General features: G+C 34.5%; 3 protein-coding genes across 5 annotated transcripts; 2 read left to right on the top strand and 1 right to left on the bottom strand.

Moving 5' to 3' along the window:
* Positions 1-3,720: 3,720 nt before the first annotated feature.
* Positions 3,721-7,090, top strand: LOC113776771 (G2/mitotic-specific cyclin S13-7-like). 2 transcript variants are annotated; one of them, XM_027321835.1, is made up of 9 exons: positions 3,721-3,984; positions 4,908-5,037; positions 5,150-5,210; positions 5,300-5,500; positions 5,596-5,721; positions 5,803-6,054; positions 6,157-6,318; positions 6,403-6,584; positions 6,684-7,090. In XM_027321835.1, the coding sequence occupies exons 1-9, from the start codon at positions 3,945-3,947 to the stop codon at positions 6,841-6,843; spliced, it is 1,314 nt and encodes a 437-aa protein (XP_027177636.1). In that variant the 5' UTR covers positions 3,721-3,944; the 3' UTR covers positions 6,844-7,090. The 2 variants fall into 2 exon arrangements, with proteins under 2 accessions (XP_027177636.1, XP_027177644.1); XM_027321843.1 differs by having other exon boundaries at positions 5,806-6,054; positions 6,684-7,083.
* A 1,917-nt stretch (positions 7,091-9,007) lies between these two features.
* Positions 9,008-11,590, top strand: LOC113771377 (eukaryotic translation initiation factor 5B-like). The gene has a single exon (XM_027315965.1). It carries the CDS (start codon positions 9,008-9,010, stop codon positions 11,588-11,590), a length of 2,583 nt encoding a protein of 860 aa, XP_027171766.1.
* Positions 11,591-12,146: 556 nt separating this feature from the next.
* LOC113778014 (molybdopterin synthase catalytic subunit) lies at positions 12,147-15,422 on the bottom strand. Of its 2 annotated transcripts, none has more exons than XM_027323263.1 (2): positions 15,337-15,422; positions 12,147-13,054 (listed from the first exon to the last, which is right to left on the bottom strand). In XM_027323263.1, exon 2 carries the CDS (start codon positions 12,992-12,994, stop codon positions 12,350-12,352), a length of 645 nt encoding a protein of 214 aa, XP_027179064.1. In that variant the 5' UTR covers positions 12,995-13,054; positions 15,337-15,422; the 3' UTR covers positions 12,147-12,349. The 2 variants fall into 2 exon arrangements, with proteins under 2 accessions (XP_027179064.1, XP_027179072.1); XM_027323271.1 differs by lacking the exon at positions 15,337-15,422 and adding an exon at positions 14,572-14,668.
* Between the last annotated feature and the right edge of the window lie 3,848 nt (positions 15,423-19,270).

The raw sequence follows: 19,270 nt of genomic DNA, 5'->3' as shown, positions 1-19,270 counted from the left end.
ACTTTAGAAAGAATCGGCAATGCTAAAGCCTAGAATGTTTAATGTGATACAATGCCTACCAAAAATATTAAAAAAAAAAAATTTAAGGATTGTATCTTATCTTATCTTATCTTAAATTTAATACATTGTTTGGATAGAGCATTATTCCAAATAATTATTCGAAATAATTACTTTGATACTTTTTGTGATGTGATGTATGTGAGATAAAAAGGTAGTTAGGAATATAAAAAGGTGAATTGAAAAATGTATTTATAATGCAAGCGAAAAAATATTTTGAAAAAATTTGTTATCCAAACATGGATAGTGCCGGTTTCATTATTGTAATTCTCTAATTGATTTTGTCTTTTTTGCTTGCGCCCGTCCTCCTTTGCGATTTTATGACTTTATTCCAATTATGACCTTTTGTGCTAGTATCTCGATAACTAGAAGGAATCGGGCTGTGCAAGTACAGCCTAGGCCCGCCTATAAAATTCTGGATAAGATTCGTCACGCTATAATTTACTTTCAAATAAAGAGCAATTATAATTGCTAAAAAATAAGTATAAAAGATAAAGATTGTTTTTAGTGGAATGTTCCAAAAGTTTGCTCCAACTTGTTTATTATGATGTAGTAGAGATTTATCTTACTATATTGTATGGATAAACAATAGCAAAGAAATAAAAAACCAAGCACATGAGACATGCAAAATCAGTTCAATGTTAACATAAATGATATATGATTCACAAAACTCAAATATCATGCTACTATAATTATATGCATAAAAAAACTTAAGTCCATATTTGGCAGCATGAAACATGGGAAAAACAGGAATAAAAAGAAAATGGAACATATCAGACAATAGGAGTAGTGGAGGTAAAAGATCTATTATCTATGTTTCTTCTAAAAGAAAGAGATGATCATGAATCACGATTTTTGAACTAAGGAACAAAAGAAATATCTATTCTCGTGTAAGAAAAACATAAACTCAATTAATTATAAAGGAAAAAGAAAAAGATGCATCAATTGAGTGGAAGGAGGAAAGACAAAGAAAAATTAGGATGAAGAAAAAGATGAAGTGAACAAGCAAAATACTGAATTAAAGAGTTAAAATTGATGGAAGAAGAAGTGACAATATAAATTCATAGATTGTTGTGATACCGGTCCGTGGTTAACAATAATCACCTAAAATAATAGTAAAAAACTAATCTTAGTATAATTAATTATAAAGAAAAAATTTGAAGGGGAAAAAAGAAAGATGAAGAAGAAAAAGATAGAAATAAGGGTTGAAGGCAGAAGAAGAAACAGAAAGAAGAGAAAAATTGGGAGAAGAGATGCTTATGATTTTTGGCTAATCAAAGAAAATAATGGAGAAAAAATTCAACTAAAAATGAAAACTGCCACTTGTTAAAAGAAAAGACTATACATATGGCAAAAAGAGAAGTTGTTATAGTAACCTCTCTTTCTTTACATATACAAGTAGATTTGCATATGGATTTTGTACTTTGTCGTCTTTAAACCACGAGTTCTCTAATTCCTCCTTCCTTCTCCTTTGCAGGCGCATCTTCAGTTCCCTAATGCAAACATCTTTAAATATATATATATATATATATATATATATATATTAGGGTTTATTTCTATGGGATTCTTTTTCCTATATATATAATAATTATTAAGGACAGCTGAGTGTCCAGCTGATGAATATAGAGCAAATTTTTGGATATTGTATTTTCATAAAGTAGAGCTCGATGATGTATACCAATTAGCATTTGTAATTTTTAAATGCAGCCATCGCAATTGAATTGTATAGTTTTTAAATACGCTAATGAGAATTGGATGTGAGATCTTCCATGGATCAGTGTGTAATTCAGTGTGTAACTAATGAATATAGAGCAAAATTTTGGATATTGTGTTCCAAAAACAAATTTTTTTTTAGATTAATATTTTCTCATAACTCTTTGCATTCTATTAACTTTAAGAAAAAAAAATCTATTCCATTAGTTTGAGATGTTCATTTGTTACTGAATTGAAGGAAAAAAAAATTCATCGAAATCAATATTATCTTTCAAGTGTTGAAATTCAATTAATTCTAAAAAAAATACAAATCCCATTAATATGGGTGATGTTTGTTTACAAATGAATTGATGTGATATTGGCTAATTTAGAAAAAGGGTATTTAATTAATAAATACATAATTTACCAATCTGTAGTATCGAATTGTTTCAAATTATTAATTTATCTTATGAAGCAAGAACCAAAGTATCTGAATGTTTCCATTCTAATTATATACATAGGTCTAGCTTCTTTTTTTGTTTTTTAATTGCATGCTCTTTTCCTATAATATGATTTTAATGTTTCTTGCCTCTATTTATTTTTGCTTTATTGAACTCAAAAGATAAAATTCTTGCAAAACAATATTATCCTTCATTTGTCCAAATTTTATCAATTAAAAAAATAATACAGATTCCGTTACTTTGAGTGACGGTCGTTCATAAATGAATCAATGTGATGATGTTCAATAATTTAAAAAAGGGTTGCTTAATTAGTAAATACATATTTTACCAGCTTATAATATCAAATTCTTCCAAATTATTAATTTATCTTATTAAACAAGAACCAAAGTATGTGAACGTTTCCAAAAATTGTGTGCTATTAATTTATCTTCCAAGAGCCTTTGCGTTCTTTTATGTTCTTTCCATAGGCTTTTGCGATATATGGCTATATATTCTCTCATCCTAATTGTCATAATATCATCACACCAGATAATTCTTACAAAAAAATATATCGCTCCTACATTCATTATTCTAACTCCATTATCATATCATATAGTATATTTTGAACCTCCATTATTAAACAAACCTTACATTATCCTGAAGTATAACTTAAGATAATCAACAATGGGTAGCCCGCGAAAGCTGCGGGGCACCAAGCCTAGTATTGATAAAATTGCACAAAACCAATTGATACGTTTAATACTAGTTGAGTTTGTCTCCCTAATGATATAAGTAATTTACTTAAATTAGAAAAAAATAACATAACATGCTTGTTGTATCAACTTTTTTTACGTTGATTTTCTTTTGACTATTTTTCGATATGATCTTCTCAAGTGAAAATTTGCAGTATTAAACTATAATTGGCCTACTTAATCTAATATGACTTGTTTAACCTTTCTTATGTGCTCAAGATTTTATCTCCCTTGAACACAAAAAAAAAAAACTTGGTCAAAATTTTTACATTATCCTTGTCCTTTTTATAAAAGTGATCATAACCACTAATTATTCATCACAAAATCGATTAGTCTTAACCATGTGATTCCTTCTTTTTCGTCTTTTGTAATTTTTTCAATTTCTCCCAACCAAATTAAATTTTTTGAGAAACCAAATTATTATTAGTACTATATTATTATTTTGTTTATGTAATATTATAAAAAAGAAACTTACCAAAGCTGTAAATCGTGACTATATCCAAACAAGCGCTCCACATGTACACCAACAACGGCTAGTAAATCAGTAATAAAATCCTACCACTTCCTAAAAGGCAAATGGTTTCCTAAACGAAAGCCCACCAATCTAGACCGTTCAATCAAACCCATCCATCGGATACTATTCGAACTCAAAAAATTTGACCGTTAAGCCAACCCAAAGCAGAGTACTTCTCAAGCGTCGGTTCAATGATTCCGTCCACCATCACCTCCTATTAAACCATGTCTTCTCAACTAAATGCCTCTCTTTCTCACCACATTTCTCAACAGATAAGAAAACCCAGAGATTTTCATTCAAGAAAGGAAGAATTTGAGAGAGAGAAAAAGGGCAGAAAAAGAGGAAAGAATAGTGGCGACGTTAAACGAAGAAGGAGAGGCTCGTAACGGTCGTCTCCAGTTGTTTTTTTCATCAATATTGTCGAGTCTTGGAGGGGTTTTTGGACAGATTAATCTGCAAGAAGAAGAAGAAGAGGAAGAAGATTTAGATATGGCTTCAAGAGCTGGCCTTCAAGAGCAGCAACCCAGAGGTAGTAAAAAGATCACTTCTTTTTTCTCTGGTTTCTTTGAACTATCACTTGTATATTCATGGGTTTTATGTTTTGGGTCTTCTTTAATTGCTTTTCAAGAGACTTTTTGTGTTTCGGTGTTTGGTTTTTTAAGGGATTTTGTTGGTTTTGTTCATTGGTTTGAATAATTATAGGTTCTGTTTTTCTTGAACTTTTTCTTTTGTTCATTCTTCACCTTTTGTAGACGTCAATTTAGGAACTAATGAAGTTTCTGGGATATTATCTTCATGGGAATTTGAGGGTTTTGTAGGTACATTTCATTTTCGATTTATTCTCCATTTCTTTTTCGCATAAATTTTATTCTTGTATATTCTGGACTTGTCAATGACATATTTATGGTGATAAATGGGATTTCTATTGTGGGTTCTGTTGGTATTCTGGAATATCAATTGATTCTGTTGTTTTTTACTTTTCTCTTGTTAATTCTGAAATACGTTGAGTGTTGCTTATATTCTTTATTTAAGAAATTGTTCTTGGTTTGCTGAGATTTCCACATAATTGTCTCCGTGGCTTTTGACATTGATTTTGTGGTTAATTCTTGAATTATTTACATATTATCCCATTATGTGGTCTTTGTGTTTGTTGAATGATCCCCGGGATATTCTTACTGTTCTGCAAAAGGTTTTGATGATACTACTGAAATTTCCTTTTTCTCTGATATTTTTTTTCGAGAATTTCTTCTTTTTGTAAAGTGCCTGGCCTTCTTGGATAAGTAATCTATGGCGTTTCTAGTTCTTTTCACTGTGGAACTTTTTGCTTGGTAGTATTTGTTTATTTTGTATAGTTATTTATAAATTCTCTTCTATTATCAGAATATGATCAAGTAATCTATTATCAGAATATGATCAAGTAATTTACAGATATTTGATGTATCAATCTTTTAGGGGTAGCAGCAGGAAAGCAGAAGAATTTACAGCCAGAAGGAAGGAACCGCCGTGTGCTGAGAGATATCGGCAATCTTGTGCCAGCTCCTGCTGTAGAGGGGAAGCCCCAGATTGCTCGACCTATCACCAGGTGGATTATGCCCCTTCCTTGGCTACTTTGTTTGAGTTATGTTTAAATTAGCTGCTTTTGTTTCGTAGTCAGTCTATCAAAGTTTGACATTGAATAAAACATCCTGTTGCAGGAGATATGGTGCACAGTTAATGGTTAATGGACAAAAGCAAGCAGAGAAGAACAACAAGGTGGTAAGGAGTTGTTTCAGTAGCCTCGATATTCTTGTCTAAAATAGATTTTTGTTTGGCTAATATGTGCTGAAGTTGCTTTAAATATGCAGAAACCACTTGGGGAAGCAGCTGTAGCTCAGAAGAAAAACAAGGAGAAGCTGAAACCTGAAGCAGTAGTGGTTATCAGCTCTGATGATGAAGAAGTTAACTGCAAAGAGCAAATTCCCCTGCATGCAAGGAGGGTGGGAGTAGTGTCTGCAAAGAAGACTGCAGGAAAGACTTATACTTCAATTCTCACAGCTCGAAGCAAGGTCGTTTTCATTAAAAATTAAAAATACCAAGTGTATTTTCATTTATTGATGTCTGTTTATATCTTATTCATTAATATGCATGATATTGTTATTAGGCTGCTTGTGCACTTTCAAGAAAACCAGCGGAGGTAATAGTAGACATTGATGCAAATGACGTAAATAATGAATTGGCAGCAGTTGAATATGTTGAGGATATGTACCAGTTCTACAAAGAAACAGAGGTATGTTCATTCAGCAGTGCTTTTCCCTGTCTATTTAGAAAGATTTTCTGTGCTCATCTTACGTATTATATTATTCTGAAGCAGGAGGATGGAAGAGTTTGTGACTACATAGATGCACAGCCTGATATCAGTGCTAAAATGAGGGCTATTCTTGTGGATTGGTTGATAGAAGTTCACAGGAAATTTGAACTGATGCCAGAGAGTCTCTATCTGACAGTCAATATAGTCGACCGGTTTCTCTCAATGAAGGCTATTCCAAGGAAGGAGCTTCAGTTGGTTGGCATGGGTTCAATGCTTATTGCATGCAAGTATGAAGAAATTTGGGCGCCAGAGGTAGTATCTCTTTTCTCTACTGTTAGCTAGTTAAGATTGAGCTTCAAGATTCAATTAAAGCTGCCTCAGTGTAACTGAATCTTTCTGTACTTGACTTTTCAGGTCAATGATTTCATTGCTGTATCGGACAATGCTTATGCGAGAGACCAGCTGCTTTTCATGGAGAAAGCAATTCTTGGAAAGCTCGAGTGGTATTTGACAGTTCCAACACCATACGTGTTTCTGGCTCGGTACATAAAGGCTTCTGTTCCATCTGACCCTGAGGTATTAATTTTAAGAGCAGCAATTATTCTGCTTAGTAAAAAAGGTTGAATAAGCAGTTGATCAGTATGACTTTTCTCTGCGTAGATTGAGCATATGGCCTATTTCCTTGCTGAACTTGGCCTGGTGAACTATGAAACCACCATACACTACTGCCCTTCAAAGCTTGCAGCCTCTGCAGTTTATGCTGCACGCTGCACTCTCAAGAAGACACCCTTATGGACTGAGACTTTAAAGCACTACACTGGCTACTCTGAAGATCAGATAATGTATCATTTCTTCTCTGATTCTTTTGTACCAAAGTTCTGATGTTGTGACCATTGTTCTTGGTTCTAATATTTCGGCTGTGCCTTTCTATTTCGTTTTAGGGACTGCGCAAAGCTCTTGGTCAGCTTCCACTCTGGTGCAGCAGAAAACAAGCTCAAGGCATCTTACAGGAAGTATTGCAATCCAGATAGAGGAGCTGTTGCTCTGTACCCCGCAGCAAAAACTCTACCCCCACAAGAAGCAGCATCATTGTCATCTTGAATTTCTTCTTGTAGGAGCAAACCAGCACATTTTAGTGGTTAATTTCGAGATCATTAGTCTGCAATGATCCTCTCTCAGGCCTTTTGAACCCTCCCTCGTGTACTTTAAAACTGAAATCACCTTTGTCTTGGTTTGATTTACTACTAGTAAAATCATTTGTATATCAGAAACGGCATTTGTTGATTCCATTTGATGACATGTGTTCTTCAATGCAAGTAGAAGAGTAATTTCAGTTTGAAATTTTGGATATCTTTTTCTTACAGCTGATGATTCCATTTTGGCTAAGTATGATAATGCATATAGCAATTTAGTAATCAAGAAATCCTTGAGGATTAACTTTACCCAAAGTTGACTGACTAAACAGGAAACATGGTGGTATATCTTGCGTCCCCCCTGATCAAACTGTTTTAGACTGGTCTTGAATGCTTTTCTTCACAGTTCAGATTTGTTGAGATTTCTCTACACTTGGCTGAACTCTAGGCAGCAACAATGGATGATCTCAGGTCCTTTTTGTTTGAAACTGAGTTTGCTCCAAACCCTTTTGGGGGATGATCTAGAACTGAGAAAGCTTTTGTTCAAGCATAATTAAGAGGATTCTTTAAACAGTTCAATTTTTCTCAAGTGCTTGGCTAAACTAGGCAAGAAGACTCAGGCAAGTGAGTTAGCTCAAACCCTCTTAAGCCCTGATCGAAAATGGGAAGCTTTTCCCATTTATAACTGATAAACAACAAAATTATTTTATCCCCTTTTCCAATCAAACTTCAAAGGTCCCCAGGGCCTTTAACTCTGCATGGCTAAACTCATAGATTTTAGTAAAAAGTTTAACTCTTTCATCTTTTATATCTTTTATGGTAAAATTTGTCCAACAACTGGCTGGAGTACTCCTTAATTAGCATCAGGAGTCAGTCTTTTAAAAAAGTAAATTTACAATTGGAAGTGACTGTAAATCTGTAATGGGGGAAATAAATTTGAGTGTATGTATTTGAGTGGTAAAGTATTTTTATTTACTTGGGCCTTTGGCACCCAATAGAACTTTTTGTTCAAAAATTCCCCCCCCCCCCCCCCTTTTTTTTAAAGACAGCATCAATAATTTTTTTTCGTTTCTTGTAAAATGGAAGCTAGAGGCCACGAGACTTACTAAAATTTTCATTCAAGCATGTTTCACTGTAATAGTAGGAATAAATGGCTCGACTCAATGCCGATTGGACTCAAGTCAAGATTGAGAAGCTTATGTAACGGTTTAAATGAAAAAATACTCTTTGACTCGAAAGTAGGGATGACAACGAGCCTCCCCGCCCAACTTCTCCCGCGGGTGCCTGTGGGGGGAAAGTTTATAATTAATAAAAATATATAATTAGTAAAAAATATAATTCATAATTTAGTATAAATGTATAATTCATAAAAAGTATCTAATAGAATAAATGTAGATTAGTAAAACTTGTGATTAGTAATTTAGTATGAATATATTAGTATAACTAATCAATAATTTGTATTAATATAAATATATAATTATTAGTGTACCTAATAATATTAATTGTATTACATATGCATAATTTGATATTTATAACTAATAATATTAAATATGTGATGTATATAATTAATATATATATTATTTTATTTAAGCGAGGGATGCGGTGGAGGATAGGGTGGGGATATAGTCCCCACCCCGTTTTTTAACTGGAGGAGCATTTTACCCCGTTCTATTAACACCCGCGTGTACTCGCCCCAATTGCTATCTCTACTTGAAAGCTCACCGACCCAAATATCAAGTATATATATTTATTTTATTTATATATTTATTAGGGTGAAATATTTATATTATCCATTTAAAGAATATTATGCTTAATTTTTTTTCCAATTAGGCCCGCGTTCAAGTTCCAGTTTGAACTCATTTGCAACCCCAGTAATTATACTATTGGTTGTAACTTTAGGAACTTTTGTAACATGTGGAAGTCCACTTCAGCACTAATCAAAATAGCAAAGGTGAAAAAGGATTACGCAGTTTGCTTAACCATTTTAGTTTCTTGATCTTCAAGTTTCCACCCCTTTTAAAGGTACTACTGCTCAAGCTAATTGGAAATGTTTCCCCTTTTTTTTGCTTTCTGATAGTCTAGAATTTGATTCTTGAAGTTCTGAAGTAGAACTAGTCAAGATTGTAATTCTGATGGAGGAAAAGAACAAGGCAAAAGTTTTGGACAAGAAAGTCCCGAAGCATGTGAGGGAAATTCAAGAAAAGCTGGCAAAACTGAAGGAGATTGAAGAAAGAAAGAAAAGGGAAGAGGAGGAGAAGTTGAAGAAAGAAGAAGAGGAGAGGCTGAGACAGGAGGAATTGGAAAGAATTGAAGAAGAAAAGAAGAGGCTAAAGAAGGAGAGGAAAAAGGAGAAAATGTTGAAGAAGAAACAGGAAGGGAAGTTGTTAACAAGAAAGCAGAAAGAAGAAGCTCGGAGATTGGAATCAATGAGGAATCAGTTTCTTGCCAATGCTGATGAGGGCCTCTTGCTTTCGTCTGAAGGGAATGCAAAAAGGCCCGTGTGTCAAACCAAAAACCCGAAGCTTAAAATTTCTAGCTTAGAAAATCAGGGTACTGAAGCTATGAAGGAGAACGAAGATGAAGATGATCAAGATCAAAAATCGGATGCCAAAAGTTGGGATGATTTTGAACTTGATGGTACACAGGATGCAAAAAGGCCTGTGTATCAAACCAAAAACCCAAAGCCAAACATTTCTAGCTCAGAAAATCAGGATACTGAAGTTGAGAAGGAGAATGCAGATGAAGGTGATCAAGATCAAGAATGGGATGCCAAAAATTGGGATGATTTTGACCTTGATGGTGTAGAGCATGATGCCAAGCCTGAGGCTGAGGGTGTAGAGGAATTTGGGCCGCGAGCAAATTCTGTTGAAGAGGAAGCTCCGGAGTCAAATTCTCTGCTGCCTGTCCCCTGCAGCCAGGATGTAAGTAATGGCCTTCGGTCGCCTATTTGTTGCATTCTGGGGCATGTGGATAGTGGAAAGACCAAGTTACTTGACTGCATCCGGAGTACTAAAGTTCAAGAAGGCGAAGCTGGGGGTATTACTCAACAAATTGGTGCAACATTCTTCCCAGTCCAGAATATTCGCAAGCGAACCAAGGAATTAAAAGCTGATGCAAAGCTGAATGTGCCCGGTTTGCTGGTTATTGACACTCCTGGACATGAGTCTTTTGCCAATTTGAGGTCTCGTGGATCAGGTCTATGTGACATTGCAATCCTGGTTGTGGATATTATGCATGGGTTGGAGCCACTGACCATCGAATCACTGAGCCTTTTGAAGATGAGGGGCACAGAATTTATTGTGGCCCTGAACAAGGTGGACAGATTGTATGGATGGAAAATTTGCCCCAATGCACCCATTTTGAAGGCAATGAAGCAACAGTCTAAAGATGTTCACATTGAATTTGGGAATAGGCTGAATCAGGTTATCGCACAATTCAAGGAGCAAGGATTGAACACTGAATTGTACTATAAGAACAAAGAGATGGGGGAGACTTTCAGCATTGTGCCTACTAGTGCAATTACTGGTGAAGGGATCCCTGACTTGTTACTGTTATTGGTGCAATGGGCTCAAAAGACAATGATTGAGAAGCTTACTTATCAGAACCAGGTTCAGGGTATTATTTTAGAGGTAAAGGTTGTCGAAGGATATGGAACAACCATTGATGTGGTCTTGGTTAATGGTGTCCTTCGTGAAGGGGATCGAATAGTTGTTTGTGGCATGAAAGGTCCTATACTTACCAATATTCGAGCCATACTGACACCGCATCCGATGAAAGAGCTCCGGGTGAAGGGAGTTTTTGTGCATCACAAAGAAATCAAGGCTGCACAGGGTATTAAGATTGCTGCACAGGGTCTTAAACATGCTATTGCTGGCACTGAGATGCATGTTCTGGGGCCAGATGATGATTTAGAATATGTTAAGGAAGCAGCAATGGAGGATATGAGATATGTCATGAACAGGATTGGTACCAGTAGTGTGGGAGTGCATGTTCAAGCTTCTACTCTTGGATCACTGGAAGCACTGCTGGAATTCTTGAAGACTCCAGGAGTGAATGTACCTGTATCGAATATAGGAGTGGGTCCTGTACATGAGAGAGATGTCAGGAAGGTGAGTGTCATGATAGAGAGGAAAAAAGAGTATGCTACAGTCTTGGCCTTTGATGTTGTGGTCAAGCCAAAGGTTCAGGAACTTGCTCAAAAACTTGGGGTCAAGATATTGCGTGGGGATATTATCTATCACTTGGTTGATCAGTTTAAGGCCATTACAGGCTGTCTCAATGAGGAGAAGAAGAAGGCAGATGCTGATGATGCAATATTCCCTTGTCGTCTTAAACCTGTACTGAAGTATGTGTTCAACAAGAAAGATCCCATTGTACTGGGGGTGGAAGTTGTTGAAGGTACTGTGAAGGTTGGAACTCCAATATGTGTTGCAGGAAAGGAGCTTACTGATGTTGGTCGGATTGCATCCATTGAGAACAACAAAAAACCAGTCGACTATGCCAAGGAAGGCCAAATGGTGGCCATTAAGATAGTTGGCAGTAATCCTGGGGAGCGACAGAAAATGCTTGGAAGGCATTTTGAGATTGAAGATGAGCTTGTCAGCCATATCTCAAGGAGGTCAATCGATATCCTAAAAGCCAACTATAGGGAAAGTATGTCTTCAAAAGATTGGTGCTTGGTTAAAAAGCTGAAAATTCTTTTCAAGATAAAATGAGTCGCTTATCAGAGCAAATTCTTCTCTTTCTTTTTGGTCTCCGTAGGAAGTAAAAATTTGGTCTAAGGTTATGCAAAGCTCTTGCTTAGCTTCAACTCTGGCGCTGCAGAAAACAGGTGAAGGCTCTGTATTCCCCATCCAGATGATGGAGCTGTTGCTAACAGCCATATTTTGGCATGGTGCATTTGATTTGATATCATCATTTTGCAGTAATTTTTGCATTTTGTCCACCATGTTTCTATGGCACGAAGGACCTTTTGTACTAGTTTGATTTACTGCAGCATATCATTTGCAAATTGCAAATGGGATTACTCATTTGTTTCCACCTTTTTTTTTTTTGCGACGTTAGTAAAAGAGTGATTCACTTACAAATTTGAACGCTATTTGTTTCATTACAGATCTTCACCTGCAATTATTTTCCTTCAAGTTTCAGTGTTGTATGCTTAGTCCATTTGTTTCAATCAAAATATTCCGTAGCTACCTCTAAAACTTGATATGTTACGGATACATCAAACTGAAATGGCTTTCTTTAAAAAAGAAACCACATTATTTTTTCAGCAATTCTGAAGGCATATCCACCCAAGGAAAGCATGAAGGTCTATTATTATAATCCCAAACGTTATCTGATCCTTTAATATTACAACGACCGTCGAGCCATAAGCTGAAGAATTTAGAGAGCATGAATACGCGCAAGTTTATTTATTCTTGGAGGCTCAATCATCTTATTGTCAAGAAGTTGCTTGATATTCAGAAGCATGCTCAATCTTTCTGAACCTTGGATAGACTAGGGAAAGGTTCTGTCTGTTCAGACCCTTCTTCATTGCGACAAGAATCTGCTGCTTCATCATTTACCTTCACCTTTTCCCCGCAACATCCCCGTTTCTCATGCTCCTCCACTTCGAGTTTTCCACTGCGGTACACTCTGTTCTCGGCTTTCTCATCCTTACCAAGTTCCAACCTCTGCAAAAACTCCGAGTTTTCCTTCCAGACCTCTCCATTAGTATAAACTTCCTTCTTCCATATTGGAACAGATGCTTTGATTTCATCAATCAGAAATTTACAAGCATCCAGTGCATCTGCACGATGAGCAGAGGAGATTGCAACAAAAACGCTGGTTTCCCCTACTGGGACAGTACCCAAGCGATGAGCAGCTGCAATTGAATGGACATTCCATTTTGATCGGGCAGCTGAACAAATTGATTTAATGCAGCGTACTGCCATGGTGGCATATGCTTCATATCTAAGTTCCAAGACAGTCTTGCCATCAAAGTTGTCACGTGTTGTGCCAGCAAAAGTTGCTATTGCACCACATTGTGGTGAATGAACAAAACTAATGTATTTGCTGATATCAATAGGATGATTCTCTTCCAGAATTTCAATGAGGTTTCTATCTTCAGCAGCCATTGCTTTTCCGGCTTTTGCTTTACTGCAAGCACGTATTCAGCCTTATTCTGATATTTTTACCTGTGGAAAGATACTTGATTGGTGTAAATGGTGTAAATATTAATGTAGAACCCAAATCTTAGGATTTCCCATTCTGCTTATATATCAGAAAGTTAAAATAAGTGGCCATGTAAGCTAGAAGTAAGGAACCAAGAAAAATTTAGTGGATACAAAATCAAAGTTTGTTCAACTCTCAACTATTGAAAAGGCAGTTCAGTGCACAATACAAATTCAACCTAATGCATTTTGATGAAGTAGCCAACAAGACCATTAGCAATAATGAAAAGATGTCGATAATTAAGCATTAGAGAAAACAAATTTACCCAGATTTTTATGTTTGACTTGTACTACCATAAGTCTGCATAAGAATCTCTTACATTGAATGTTATTGAAAGAATATCGAACTCTTGAACTATCTAGAAGACTAAATGCAAATGACAATTTGTGAAACCTTCTGCAATGAACTTCAATGAGGCGATTCTGCAGAATTCAGAACTGAGTTGAATGATATGCAGGAAAATAATCTAAAGCTCAAGTATCATTTTCAAGATCTACCAGGCTTAGTTCTAGTTATGGTTAAGGTAGCAAGGCTCCAACAGCTCCATCAATTGCTCAATAACATCAAATTTCAGAAATTTCTCAGTTGACTCTAGAGTAGTCTTATGTTGGATTTTCTCCTACAGTCACAACCTAGATTTTCTATATTGGGAAATATTTTGGTTTCCCAATACATTATCAGCAGTCAACTAAATAAAACACACAAACTTCCTAAATTTAAAACTAAAAAAGGTTCAGCTTCTAGCTGTGAAAATTTGACTCAAGGAGATATATGCTTGGGAAATCATAAAATCCTAACAAAAAGCTATCATGCGTCTAAAGAAAAGGAGCAACAACACACACACACACACTATTTAAATGGGGGCCTCACACATGCCCAGCTGTAGGGTTATTTGTTTAGTTAGTGTTTATGTTGATTAGAGCTTTCGCTATTGATTTATTTAATGAATACATTGGTTGCTAAATTAAGAGTATATGTGAAGTATTTTAATATGTAGACTGATACGTATTCTAACTTTTCCAACACAAGAGAGCTCGATTGTAGTATTCTAGGAGTAAAAGTTTGACTTGTAACCTTAAGCAACATTTTCAAGGATCATATATCAGTGAGGCACCAAGTAATAAATAAGAGCAAGCGAGAGAGCATCCTGAAATGTGCTGGTTTTTAAGGCAAAGCCACCACTTATTAGTTAACAGTAGAATCTCAAACAGTGGCCTAATAAAAAGAACATTAATACTCCAACACTATATCTGTAAGCTCAGTGAGGAAAGGACAACTCAATTCAGGAAACAGAAACAGTACACCAAATTCAATAACATGGTTACTTTCATCTTGAACACATTGAATTACATACCAAGAGTGTAGTTCTTTCTTTTTTTTAACATGCAGGATGCCCAATTGTCCAGCTTTCTGGCAAAATTAAGATTTTTAATCTTGCAAGTGTGATAGGACAGTTATAGGAATGCTAAGGTATATTGACCTGGTGGATTATACAATATGATAAGAGTAAATGAGATATCACACCATCTCCTCCAGGATACCAGCTGAGGAATTTTGGGGAGTGATTCTCACTTTATCCTCCAAAAATGATAAATTAGACCTGCAAATAGTTCTCATAAGCTGGCAAATCAAAATGCCCATGACAATTACGTTGGTCTCTCCAATCTTCTCTACATCTAAGTACTTCCCTGATGATGGCGCCAGTATCAACTCCTCAGCCTAGCAAATTGTATAGCCCGTGCAAAATTTAAAGGAAAACCTTAAATTTACAACTTAACTTACATTTGTGAAATTGATAAGTTAGTTACTTCTTCAAGTTGAATCCCCATGACTTTAAAATAATTCCTAAACAATTCCCCTATCAAGATTGCAATAGAAAATCACAAGAACCCCCAAAAGGGACATTAAAAGACATCCCAGAAAGCCACTGCACAATCTGCAGTCCATCTTTATTCTCAAAAGAACTCCTCAAAAGCTCATATCTTGTAAAATTCCCAAAAACCACAACCAGTTATCCAGCAAACCATTTTTCGCATTAAATTTGTGATTTTGATGAAGCCCTTAAGATCCAATCAGCAAAAAATGTTCATGAGCATAATTGTACTAGTACAAACTGAGCCTTTTGCCTACCACATAATCAAATATTTTAGAGTTCTTGATCAGAATTTCAAGTAAACAACTTAGTTTCAAGAATTGGAATTAGTAAATGCCACTGAAAACGAGTTTAAAAGGTAGAGTTTCTGACCTTAAATGATTGGAGGAGAAGATTGAAGGCCCCTCTGCTCTCTCAGTCTATCCTTTGACTGCCAACTATGGTCGTTTTCATGTTTGGCTGGAAACTTGTCCATTATCCTTGTGGATAATAGATATTTTCGGGTGCTCCAAGGAGGATCCGATTTCCAATACTGCATTTTTTTTTTCAAATTTTAGTTTTTTTTTTTTTGTTATTTCGTGCTAAAAAGTGTGTTTGAATGGAAGGTTATTTGGAATAAAATTTTGAAAAAATACTGTAGTACTTTTTGTGATACAATGTATATAATACTTTTTGTCATGTAACATATGTAAGATAAAAATATTATAGAAAAACGTGTATGTAACGCAATCAAAAAATGTTTGTAAACAAAACTCAATCCAAACACAATATTCACACATCATTTAATTTCTTGCATATGCTTATCACTTTTTTTTTTTATAAGTGCTTGCTCTCTCAACTGATTTTTTTGGATTTATTTGTAGCTTTTGAAATTAGAAAATCTATTATACGATTAAATTTTATTATACAATAGTTTTAATTACTTTTTCCTTTCACTTTTTATTTCTTGCATGTGCTTATTACTTTTTAGAAAAAATCGTTCAAAACGCCCCTCACATTTTACAAAATGATTTTTTTTCATTCCTTACTTTTAAAAGTGTAATTTTACGTCCCTTACAAATTCACATTTGTCAAATTTGGCCCTTACCTATGTTTTCGACTAGATTTTGGCCGGAATATATCATGTGCCTTGCATGTGATTATTTTTTAAAGACAAAATTATTAAATCAAATTTTACATAATCCGATTCATAATCCCGCACATTTTATAAAATGAATTTTTTCGTCCCTAACATTTTACAAAATAAATTGTTTCATCCTTTACATTTCACAAAATGAAGTTTTTCATCCCTCACATTTTTCAAAATAGAATTTTTATCCCTCATTGATCATATGTATGAAATAGCTTTTTTGCTTTAAATCCATGTATATGTCTATTTGATTTCACCTGAACAATATGCATATCATGTAATATATTTTTATTTGATTTCACCTAAATAGACTTATCAAAGTTGTACACATGCTATTCAATAGTGTTGTGAAACTAATAAAATAAATTACTAACGTAGGGATTGGAATAGTAGAGTGAGAAGCAGGGAGAGAGAGAAGAACTATAATACTCCCTCCGTCCCACTTTGAGAGTTCTGTTTCTTTTTTCACACAGTTTAAGAAAAAATAATTAACTTTGTTGGAAAAGTAAATTTAGATTGCTATTTTCCTAAAATACCCTCACATTAAATAGAATACAACTTTATGGGAACTTGAATTGATGGTAAAAAAGGAATCAACTTTCATTAAATGGGGTAGGTTTATAATAACAACAACTTACATTAATAAGGGCATTTTAGAAAAATTAAAATACAACTACATTCTTCAATTGGAAAGTGGACTACAATTTGGGACAGACGAAAAAGGAAAACAGGACTATCAAAGTGGGACGGAGGGAGTATTATTCTATTCACTGATCAAAGTACTTCAAGATTACAAATGTAATAGGATTCACCCCTATATATAGATGATCCAAAATCAAATGTACAAGAACCCTATTAAATACTAATACATGAATTTAGTACATCGAGTACATCCATAAATGGATTCATCCAATGTATCAATGAATCTAGAGAAAATACATGTATCTTCCTTCTTGAGAATATAAACGGACATCCACATTTTATAATTATTTTATAACACTCCCCCTTGGATATCCATTACATAAAGAATATGCCTCGTTAAAACCTTATTAGGGAAAAATCTAATGGGACAAAAGCCTAATGAAGGAAAAAGAGTATACTATTCTTGTGTAATGATTTCTCCCCCTGATACAAACATTATTTGAGATCTTTTAGCTGACGTATTCCAATATTCTATAGCAGTTGGCAATGCCTTGGTAAACAAATCTGTCAAACTATTATCCGATTGGATTGTAACACATCAATCTCACCATTCTTCTGCAAATCATGAGTAAAGAAGAATTTCGGTGAAATGTGTTTCGTCCTATCTCCTTTAAAGTATAGCTCATTTTAATTGAGCTATACAAGTTACATTATTTTCATATAAAATTGTTGGAGGATTTTTCTTCTTGGAGATAGCGAAAAATGTGTTTAATACCATTCCAATATCGTCTTGTAGGCGAAAAACTAAATCTTACTAATAAATTCACAGCAAGTGATATATCTGACCTTGTAGAATTAGCAAGATACATAAGCATACCAATTGTATAGAGATATGGTACTTCAGGACCAAATATCTCATCATGTTCCACTCGTGGCCTAAAAGGATCCTTATTAGAATCTAATTATCTGACGACTATTGGGGTAATTAATGTATGTGCTTTATCTATACATAATCGCTTTAATATCTTTTGGGTATAAGCAGTTTGGTGGACAAAAATTTTACTTTTTAAATGCTCAATTTGTAAACCAAGGTAGAATTTTGTCTCTCCAAAATTTTTGATCGCAATTTTTTTTTTCAAATATTCGGCAGCCTTTTGGATCTCTTCAGGAGTTCCAATCAAATTGAGATCACTAACATTTATAGAAATAATCACAAAATTTGACCTATTTTTCTTGATAAAAAAATGGACATATTGGGTCATTGGTATAACCTTTTTTAGTTAAGCATATATTGAGGCGGTTATACCACATACGTCCAAATTACTTGAACCCATACAAAAACCTTTGTATTTTAATAGAATACACATCTCCAGGATTTGATTTACATGCTTCAGGCATGTTGAATCCTTCAGAAATTCTCATATAAATATCATTTTCAAGATTTTCATACAAATAAGCAGTGACAACGTCCATCATACGCATATCAAGTTTTCATACACTGCAAAACTCACAAGATACCTAAATGTGATCGTATCCACTACAAGTGAATACGTTTTATCATAATCAAATTCAAGCTTTTGAGAAAAACCTCGGACTACAGGTCTTACGTTATATCTCATAATTTCATTCTTTTCATTCATTTTCCTCACAAAAATTCATTTATATCTAACTAGCTTTACACCTTCAGGTGTTTGGACTACAGATCCAAAAACGCCAGTGAATCTAATTCAGATTGTATCACATCTTTCCATTTTGGCCAATCATTTCTATGCAGACATTCATCAACCGATCTAGATTCATGATTCTCATCAATTTCTATAATATCAAGTGCTACATTTCATTAGGTTTCAATTAAATTTTCTATAATTTTATTCTCTTTAGAAGTTGGCTATTCAAGAGCGGCCTTTTCAAGAGATTAAATTTTGTCATGACATTTATTTAATCTCCAGAGATATTTGAAATCAATTTATACCTTATATAGGTAGACCGGCCTTTATTTGTAGCACTTGTGCATGTCCTTCAGGGACATCAATTTTAACAAGAGTATTTCCTGCAGGAATAGTTGATTTAATGACTCTTCTGGAGTCGATAAATATAACTTTCTTCAAATGAAGAATTTCTTGAACTTCTAGTTCACATTATTTTGTATGAGAATCGAGGAAATTCAATTTTTCAGATGATTTCCTTTTGGTTGATCTTTGCCTCCCCCTAATGTCGAGAATCGTAGCTCATCTTTGCATACCCGACATAAATTTCTTTTGAAATCATGTATAATATAAAGGGGGTATGTGTAAATATTTGTTGACATTCAAATATTCTCACTTTTGCCAAATCATATATACATTGGGATTGGTAAACTTCTGGTTTACTGCAGGTGATGATTATAAATCAAAGGAGAATGAAGACAACTATATCGATAAATATGGTAACGTGCTGATTAGTAAATTGATAACATGATAATATGAAGACAACTATTTCTAAACATGATCTTTATTATTGTCTCATTTAATGTCTCAATTTGATATCCATTTCTTC

The sequence above is a fragment of the Coffea eugenioides genome, chromosome 1 (assembly GCF_003713205.1).
Source record: "Coffea eugenioides isolate CCC68of chromosome 1, Ceug_1.0, whole genome shotgun sequence".
Taxonomy (NCBI): Eukaryota; Viridiplantae; Streptophyta; class Magnoliopsida; order Gentianales; family Rubiaceae; genus Coffea; species Coffea eugenioides.
The sequence above is the reverse complement of the archived record's forward strand: the minus strand, read 5'-3'. Positions and strand labels throughout refer to the sequence as shown.